At 34.3% G+C, this 10404-nt stretch overlaps 1 protein-coding gene across 1 annotated transcript; it reads right to left on the minus strand.

Annotated features, from left to right (window-relative positions):
- Window positions 1-5140: 5140 nt before the first annotated feature.
- Window positions 5141-5665, minus strand: LOC133332215 (uncharacterized; the record flags this gene model as incomplete). Its single annotated transcript, XM_061540597.1, has 2 exons — window positions 5141-5277; window positions 5342-5665. Coding segments are annotated over 2 exons (461 nt in total), but the record flags the coding sequence as incomplete, so codon positions are not given.
- Between the last annotated feature and the right edge of the window lie 4739 nt (window positions 5666-10404).

Consider the following 10404-nt stretch of genomic DNA (forward strand, 5'->3'; position numbering starts at 1 on the left):
AAGCGTTGATATTTTAAAGAATATTTTTTCAAGGCCTACATAAGGCGTGGATTTTTCAAAGAATATTTTTTCAAGGCCTACATAAGGCGTGGATTTTTCAAAGAATATTTTTTCAAGGCCTACATAAGGCGTGGATTTTTCAAAGAATATTTTTTCAAGGCCTACATAAGGCGTGGATTTTTTAAAGAATATTTTTTCAAGGCCTACATAAGGCGTGGATTTTTTAAAGAATATTTTTTCAAGGCCTACATAAGGCGTGGATTTTTTAAAGAATATTTTTTCAAGGCCTACATAAGGCGTGGATTTTTTAAAGAATATTTTTTCAAGGCCTACATAAGGCGTGGATTTTTTAAAGAATATTTTTTCAAGGCCTACATAAGGCGTGGATTTTTCAAAGAATATTTTTTCAAGGCCTACATAAGGCGTGGATTTTTCAGAGAATATTTTTTCAAGGCCTACATAAGGCGTGGATTTTTAAAGAATATTTTTTCAAGGCCTACATAAGGCGTGGATTTTTAAAGAATATTTTTTCAAGGCCTACATAAGGCGTGGATTTTTAAAGAATATTTTTTCAAGGCCTACATAAGACGTGGATTTTTAAAGAATATTTTTTCAAGGCCTACATAAGGCGTGGATTTTTTAAAGAATATTTTTTTCAAGGCCTACATAAGGCGTGGATTTTTTAAAGAATATTTTTTACATAAGGCGTGGATTTTTTTAAGTATATTTTTTCAAGGCCTACATAAGGCGTGGATTTTTCAAAGAATATTTTTTCAAGGCCTACATAAGGCGTGGATTTTTCAGAGAATATTTTTTCAAGGCCTACATAAGGCGTGGATTTTTCAGAGAATATTTTTTCAAGGCCTACATAAGGCGTGGATTTTTAAAGAATATTTTTTCAAGGCCTACATAAGGCGTGGATTTTTTAAAGAATATTTTTTCAAGGCCTACATAAGGCGTGGATTTTTCAAAGAATATTTTTTCAAGGCCTACATAAGGCGTGGATTTTTAAAGAATATTTTTTCAAGGCCTACATAAGGCGTGGATTTTTCAAAGAATATTTTTTCAAGGCCTACATAAGGCGTGGATTTTTTCAAGGCCTACATAAGCCGTGGATTTTTTTCAAAGAATATTTTTTCAAGGCCTACATAAGGCGTGGATTTTTCAAAGAATATTTTTTCAAGGCCTACATAAGGCGTGGATTTTTCAAAGAATATTTTTTCAAGGCCTACATAAGGCGTGGATTTTTTCAAGGCCTACATAAGGCGTGGATTTTTCAAAGAATATTTTTTCAAGGCCTACATAAGGCGTGGATTTTTCCAAGAATATTTTTTCAAGGCCTACATAAGGCGTGGATTTTTCCAAGAATATTTTTTCAAGGCCTACATAAGGCGTGGATTTTTCCAAGAATATTTTTTCAAGGCCTACATAAGGCGTGGATTTTTCAAAGAATATATGTCCGAAGTACCTTGTTTCCTCACATACCCGTCAACTGCAATTCATCTTCGAAAATAAACTAAAAATCATTTTCTTTTATTTTTTTATGTATTTTTGCAATTTCATTTTATTGTTCTTGCAACAATTCCAAATGGCTTTTTATTGTTACGGCGAGGAATGATTAGTTGTATAGCAAGCAGGTGGTTTGCCAGTCACCAAATGACTTGAAATTTTTCATGGAAGTGTGAGTTAACTGCAGACATTAATCACAAAGAACTGTTAGACACTTGGCTATAAATGGCTTCATTCCGTTTTCAGTTAGACAAGTTAATTACAAAATCCGTGTATGAAATTTAATAAAACCAGCAAGGAAAGTAGTAATGTCGGACGGGGCCGACTATATGATACCCTTCACCAGATGCTTCCTTACAGACGCCGCATTTTTAAAGGACCAGTAAAATGAAATTGGATCCATAAATATGTCATTCTGCAACCGATACTAAATTTTTCATTTGGTCAGATATAGAAGCTACATCTAAATCTGAACCGATTTCAGGAAACATAACACACATCATATACATGTATATATATGGGGGCTATATCTAAAGCTTGACCGATTTCAAGAACAACTTCATAGATGTCAAATTGGACTGAATTCAGTACGTTGTGTAAAATTTTGTTTAAATCGGACAAATATTTTCTGTTTGGTGCACCATTTACTTAAAATCGGGAGCTATATCTAAATCTAATCCGATTCCAACAAATATTTGCAGATATCAAATTGAACCTAATTCAGTACGTTGTTCAAAATGTTTTCTCCATCGGAAAAATGTTGGCAGTATGGTGCTCTATTTACATAAAATCGGACGAAGCTATATATGGGAGCTATATCTGAATCTGAAGCGATTTCAACAAAACTTGGCACATATCTATCTAAACCTAATTCAGTACTTTGTGCAAAAATTTGTCTCAATCGGATCAATTTAGGCAGTATGGTGCACCAATTACCTAAATTCGGATTAAACTATATATGGGAACTATATCTAAATCTGAAGCGATTTTCTGCAATTTCAATAAGGTTCGTCCTGGGGCCAATTAAGTGACATGTGCCAAATTTCATCCAAATCGGATCATAAATGCGACCTGTACTTTATTCATAAAAATGCATGGACGGACGGACAGACGGACATGCGTAAATCGACTTAGAAAGTGATACTATGCATATTCTCAAAAGGAACCATGGGTCTATCTCGAATCATTTTGCCTGTTACAAACATATGCACAAAGACATATGTTTGTAACACCACAGTGTGGTGAAGGGTATAAAAACCAGTGAGCAGAGCAGTATAGTAGGATGGGCCGACCATACAATACCCTACACAGCTACCACGGAACTTTAACCTTTTGCGGATGTTTATTTCGAGCCTGGACAATATTTCGTGATATTTGCAGCAGATTGGAGTTTAACAGCACCTCTTCCATAGACTGGCATATTTTCCGAATATAACTAATATTGAGTACAGCGCTTCTAATTACTTTTCCATATTCCCTTCACCGTGGGTTATGTTGTGGCTATAGATCGATCGTGGCTATAGATCGAAAAACCACAAACATTTAAGTTTTTGGTCCACTTCATCCCAATATTATTATCTGATCATCACCGAAAGTTATAGACGTTGTAAGTGGTATCAATTAAAAGGTCAACCACTCCTCTTAGATATACTATCAACTTCTCAGGTCTATGTCCTTTTGGAGTACATATATACGCCATCGAATACAAATTTTGTAATTTATCACACAAAAGTCAGGGTCAAGTTGACCCGCTAAATATTGACCGATCTTTATCAAAACAGGTATGCTTATTCTTTGGCCCGATCTCCTTCTACATGTACAATTTCGCGATGTTCGGGCCATAATTGCTCTGGAGCGATCAGAAAATCAGACAAAAATAAAGTATGTGGTCCATTTCATTCCCTAAATATTAACCGATATTTACCAAAAACAATACGGGTCTTCATTGGCCAGAACCCATCCTACATGCAAAATTTCGTGAAGATTCGTCAATAACTGTGGTCTGTATCGTGTTTACAAATTATAATGGGGAGACGGACAGACGGACGGACATACATGTCTAGATCGACTCACCTAGTCGAGATATGACGATCGGTATACTTAAAGGTGGGTCTAGTACCAATATTTCGCGGCGTTACAAACTCTTGGGGCTGCACAAAGCTATAATACCCTGAAAACATAGTTGTGTAGGGTATAAAAATATAAAAAATCCATCCTCCTTGAAAAAATATAAAAATCCGTGGTCCTTAAAAAAACTCTTAATAAAGAAAAAAAAATTTCTTAAAAAAAATGTACGCCTTGTAATGGTCCTTAAAAATCTATTCCATGTAATGGTCCTTAAAAATCTACGCCTTGTAATGGTCAATAAAACATCTACGCCATATAATGGTCCTTAAAAAATCTACGCCTTGTAATTATCCTTAAAAAAACAACGCATTGTAATGGTCCTTAAAAAATCAACGCCTTGTAATGGTCCTTAAAAAATCAACGCCTTGCAATGGTCCTTAAAAAATCAATGCCTTGTAATGGTCCTTAAAAAATCAATGCCTTGTAATGGTCCTTAAAAAATCAACGTCTTGTAATGGTCCTTAAAAATCTACGCCTTGTAATGGTCAATAAAACATCTACGCCTTATAATGGTCCTTAAAAAATCTACGCCTTGTAATGATCCTTAAAACAACAACGCCTTGTAATTATCCTTAACAAATCTACGCCTTGTAATGATCCTTAAAAAAACAACGCCTTGTAATGATCCTTAAAACAACAACGCCTTGTAATTATCCTTAACAAATCTACGCCTTGTAATGATCCTTAAAAAAACAACGCCTTGTAATGGTCCTTAAAAAATCAATGCCTTGTAATGATCCTTAAAAAAACAACGCCTTGTAATGGTCCTTAAAAAATCAATGCCTTGTAATGATCCTTAAAAAAACAACGCCTTGTAATGGTCCTTAAAAAATCCACGCCTTATGTAGGCCTTAAAAAATACCCTTTAAAAAATCCACGCCTTATGTAGTCCTTAAAAAATATCCTTTAAAAAATCTACGCCTTATGTAGTCCTTAAAAATATCCTTTAAAAAATCCACGCCTTATGTAGGCCTTAAAAATATCCTTTAAAAAATCCACGCCTTATGTAGGCCTTAAAAAATATCCTTTAAAAAGTCCACGCCTTATGTAGGCCTTAAAAAATATCCTTTAAAAAATCCACGCCTTATGTAGGCCTTAGAAAATATCCTTTAAAAAATCCACGCCTTATGTAGCCCTTAGAAAATATCCTTTAAAAAATCCACGCCTTATGTAGGCCTTAGAAAATATCCTTTAAAAAATCCACGCCTTATGTAGGCCTTAAAAAATATCCTTTAAAAAATCCACGCCTTATGTAGGCCTTAAAAAATATCCTTTAAAAAATCCACGCATTATGTAGGCCTTAAAAAATATCCTTTAAAAAATTCACGCCTTATGTAGGCCTTAAAAAATATCCTTTAAAAAATCCACGTCTTATGTAGGCCTTAAAAAATTATCCTTTAAACAATCCACGCCTTACAAAAATATTTTATTTGAAATTCACATTATAATTCATCTATATATTAATTTTATTTTATTCTAAGAATCTTTCTTCTTATGCACCAACCTTCCCCAAAACGCCACTTTTGCTATCAGCTGATTTTCATATTTCACAAAATTGATGGCGGTGAATACACCTTCCGGCAGATAGGATGGATAGAGGCTCGTATCAAATCGAAATCCTTTTATGGTATAATTGTAATTCTAATAAGAAAAAAATACAGAAATTTATTTTATTAATTTTTTTACAGTTTTTTTCATTACCAACCTTTCGAAAGGGACACTTCGTACCGCCATTATAGTATCGCCTCAGTGTCTTTAGCAGAGCTATGAATAGCCGCAATCTATTCAAATTGGCCAAAAAATCACAGGCACTCAAATTCACATCGTATATTTTCAACACTGGCATCTTCGGTCGATAACCATTCATTATGGAACGAATTTGAAAATCCTTTATGGTGGTGGCCAATTCCATGCGCATATCCAGAACATTTTCATTGCTCTCATTTCGCAGTGAACAAACCAGGGCCTTGAAATGTGTTGAATTCTGGGAACACTGAACTTTTGTCAATTCCAGAATGTAATTACGCTCCTGAAAAATAAGGGGGGAAATTAAGAAATGAAATTAATATAATTTTTTTGAATTTGAAAAATGCCACTCTCTCCTACCTGCCCATTTGAATTCGAAATTGTAAAATAAATAACAATTACAACCACCCAACAAACATATTGACGTAATGTAATTTTTGATTTTATTAGCATTTTTACAACACACAAAACGAGAGCTGATAGTTTATTTCAGTTTTTTTCTAAAACTATTTGAAATTTGTAGTATTCTGTAGAAAATAAACAAAATAAAATAATAATATTGTTTTTAAATAAAATGTTTACTAATAAATAAAATACAATTTTTTTTTATAATTTGAAACGTAATTGAAAAACAATTATAATAAATTATTTTTAACCATTTTATTTGCAGACGTTTTAATCGAGCCATTAAAATTAATGACCGATACGCAGTGGGCCGTGTTGATATGAGGGTCGTTCAAAAATTATGGGAATGTTTAATGTTAGCGGGGTAAGTATACTTTATTATTTTAATTTCGTTTTTCCCTTTGTAACTCATCGAAATAATCATTTCTTGGACAGCGTAAAATTCTCTGACGATTTAGCCCTGTCCGTCTGTCTCTAAACGGATTGAGATAAACCTTCAAAATTTTGCATAGACTTGTCTTTTGTCTGCAGGCAAGTCAAGATCGATAATGGGTTATAAAAGATCATGTTTAGGCATAGTCCCCATATAAGGGTACCCCGATATTTTTGGCATTTTTGGGGTTCTTGAGAGAGTTTTTAAACTCTTTGAGTTCTTATTGAATAGAAAATCTCTCCACTATAAATTATAAATATAGGTCAATTTTTTCGGGTAGCTCGCTTTAATATTGTTGTTTGAGTTCTTATTGAATAGAAAATCTCTCCACTATAAATTATAAATGTATTTGGGTACCCCGAAATTTTCGGTATTTTGGGGTTCTTAAACGTATTTTACAACGGAATTCGCTGTAATTTGGTACTTTGTAGTCGTAAATGGTAACAAATTTCCACCCAAAAATTATTAATACTTGCCCCCCTTTTAGGGCTAGTCCCCAGTTTGATTTGTTTCGCGTTTTGGGCGTATCCCCACATAGTAAATAGTATTTCACCATAGTAGTGGGGATCCTGTACACGAAAGTAAGGAATTCTAAGAAATTTAGTCATCTGTTGTAATTATTCTACCTTCGGAGGATATCGAGATAAAAAACTATATTTAGCGTGATGAAAGTATTGTAATGCATAGCACTTCATATAATGATAACTCCAAATGTTCGGTAATTCCTACATGATGTAATCAATATTGATCCCGCTATAGATATAGCCTCCAGGGAGGTACGCATACAATTTGTTTACACCCCTCACCAAACTGTGTTACATGGTATTATGTCTTTGTGCATATATTTGTAACAGGCAAAAGGAAACGAGATAGACCCATAGTTCTTTTTGGGAATATGCATAGAATCACTTTCTGAGTCGATTTATGCATGTCAGTCCGTCCGTCTGTCCATGTTAAATTGTAAACAAAGTACAACGAATTGGATACAATTTGGCACAGGTCACATATTTGGCTCAAGTATATAGCTCCCATATATATTTTCGTCCGATATAATGTAAATGGCGTACCGAAGTCTCTATTAATACCCTTTACCACACTGTGGTACAGGGTATTATGTCTTTGTGCATATGTTTGTAAACAGCAAAAGGAAACGAGATAGACAGATGGTTCCTTTTGAGAATATGCATCGAATCACTTTCTAAGTCGATTTATGCATGTCAGTCCGTCCGTCCGTCTGTTCATTTTAAATTGTAAACAAGGTACAGGTCCCATTTTTAATCCGATTTGGATACAATTTGGCACAGGTCACTTATTTGGCCCAAGGACGAACGCTATTGAAATTGGAGAATATCGGTTCAGATTTAGATATATCTCCCATATATAGTTTCGTCGGATTTTATGTAAATGGTATATCAAAGCCTCTATATATTCTTCGATTTGCACGAAATTTGACATGACGTTCTAAATTAAGTCTAAAATGGTGTGTGTTAAGTTTTATGAAAATCGGTTAAGATTTATATATAGCTCCCATGTGTATTTTCGTCCGATTTAAGGTAAATGGTGTGCCAAAGTCCCTATATATATTTCGATTTGCACGAAATTTGGCACTGCGTAATAAATTAGGTCTAGAATGATGAGTGCTAAATTTCATGAAAATCGGTTAAGATTTAGATATAGCTCCCATATATATATATATATATTTTCGTCCGATTTAATGTAATTGGTGTAATAAAGTCCCTATATATCTTTCGATTTTCACGATTTTTGGCATAGCGTACTGAATTAAATCTAGAATGATGTGTGTTAAGTTTCATGGAAATCGGTTCAGATTTAGATATAGCTCCCACATATATTTTTCTTCCGATTTTGTGTAAATGGTGTACCAAAGTCCCTATATAGTTCAATTTGCACGAAATTTTACATGACTATATTAAGTCTAGAATGATGTGTGCTAAGTTTATTGGAAATCGGTTCAGATTTAGATATAGATCCCATACATATATTTGTCCGCTGTAATGTTTATGGTGCACCAAAGCCCCTGAATATCTTTCGATTTGCACGAAACTTGGCGAGGCATAGTGAAGTGAGTCTAGAATGATGTGTGTTTAGTTTCATTGAAATCGGTTCAGATTTTGATATAGCTCCCATATATTTTCGTGAGATGTTATGTAAATGGTGTACCAAAGTCGCTATACATATTTCTATTTACACGAAATTTGGCATGGTGTACTGAATCGAGTCTAGAATGATGTGTGCTAAGTTTAGTGAAAGCTCATATACATATATAGATATATATATATATATATATATTCGTCCGATTTAATGTAAATGGTGTAACAAAGTACCTATCTCTTGTTCGATTTGCACGAAATTTGGAATCGCGTACAGAATGAAGTCTAGGACGATGCGTGTTAAGTTTCGCGAAAATCGGCTTCGAGTTAGATATAGCTCCCATATATATTCGCCGGATTTAATGTAAATGGTGTAACAATGGCCCCATATATCTATCGTTTTGCACGAAATTTGACATAGCGTATTGAATTGAGTCTAGAGTGGCGTGTGTTAAGTTTCGTGAAAATTGGTTCAGAATTAGACGTAGCTCCCATATATATTTTCCTCCGATTAAACCTAGAATAATCTGTATTGGATTAGGGTGTCATATAGTCGTCTCCGTCCAACCATTGAACTTTCCTTACTGTTTTTATACCTTGGGTTGGGTTCTCCCCGAAGAAGATCCCTATTGTTTTTGGTATAGATCGATTAATATTTAGGGAATGAAATGGACCAAATACTTAATTTTTGTCGGTTTTTTCTGGTCTCTCCAGAGGCCGCAATTATGAACCAAACATGGCGAATTTTTGCATAGAGAAGGGAATCGGGCCAAAAATAAGCATGCCTGTTGTGTTAAAGATCGGACAATATTTAGCGGGTCAAATGGACCCTGACTTTTGTGTGAAAAATGACGAAATTTGTATTATATAGCGTATATATTTGCCCCTGAAGGACGTAGAGCCGAGAAGTTGATAGTATATCCAAGAGGAGTGGTTGGCCTTTAAATTAATACGAATTATATTGCCGTATGTACTCGGATGTGGAATTTAACCTTAAATATTTATAGGTGCTTACGAATTCAGATATTATTTAGTAACCCATTACCACACTAGAGGTGGGAAATGTAGCACTAATCGCTTTGAAAATTTCCTTGAGGATCCAGTTATGGTCAAGGACAATATCTATAATTTTCAGTGATGATCAGGTAATAATTTTGGGATGAAGTGGACCGAAAACTTAATTTTTGGTGTGCTTTTTTTGAGTCGATCTATAGGCCACAATTGAAAGCCGAACATCACAACACAACCCACAGTGAAGGAAATCTGGACAAGTAATTAGAAGGGCTGTACTGAATATTAGTAATATTCGGAAAACATGACCATGTACGGAAGACGTGCTGTTGACCTATATTCGGGCAAGAGGGTGCAACTATCAGAAAATATTGCTCAGGCTCGGAATAAAACCCAAAGAAGTTAGAGTTCTGAGGTAGTTGTATAGGGTTTCGTATGGTCGCCCCCGTCTGAATATATTGCTCTGCTCAGTGTTTTTTTTTTTTTTTTTTTTTGAAATTTGTCCCACAATTTAAAAAAAATAATATTGTAGGGTATACAAATAATATTAAATAATGTTTCATGTCCATGACCAACAAACATTTCCTGATCGACTTCATTAGATTTAAATTTGTTGTTGCTGTAGTTTGTTTTTCTTTTGTAAATAAATTTAGTAAACATTTTATAAAATACCAATTCTTGGTTTCTTAAAATCAATTACGCAAGACAAAACAAAATTCTGAAAAAAACTCCTAGATAAATCGATTAAATTGCAATTTTGTTTAAAACAAAAAAAACAAAGAAATTCCCCCCAAAACGTTTGTCAATCAAACGTTCGTCGTCAACATCGGCGTTGTGTTCTTGTTGTTGTTGTCTTTGACAAACAAAGTAACATTGAGTTGCATCCATCAGGTTTTGAAGTCAATTTTCTGCACAGAAACAGAAACGTCGACAACAGCAGATAGAACAACATGAGAGGGCGGGGTGGCTGTGGATGGATGCTAGGTTGGGTGATGGGGAACCATTTAAGATGTGAATTGCTAACAAAATTCAATTTTCCACAAATATGAGCAAATCTCAATT

Source organism: Musca vetustissima, unplaced genomic scaffold, assembly GCF_032173495.1.
Source record: "Musca vetustissima isolate MV318-11 ecotype Yass unplaced genomic scaffold, APGP_CSIRO_Mvet_v1 utg13776, whole genome shotgun sequence".
Lineage (NCBI taxonomy): Eukaryota > Metazoa > Arthropoda > Insecta > Diptera > Muscidae > Musca > Musca vetustissima.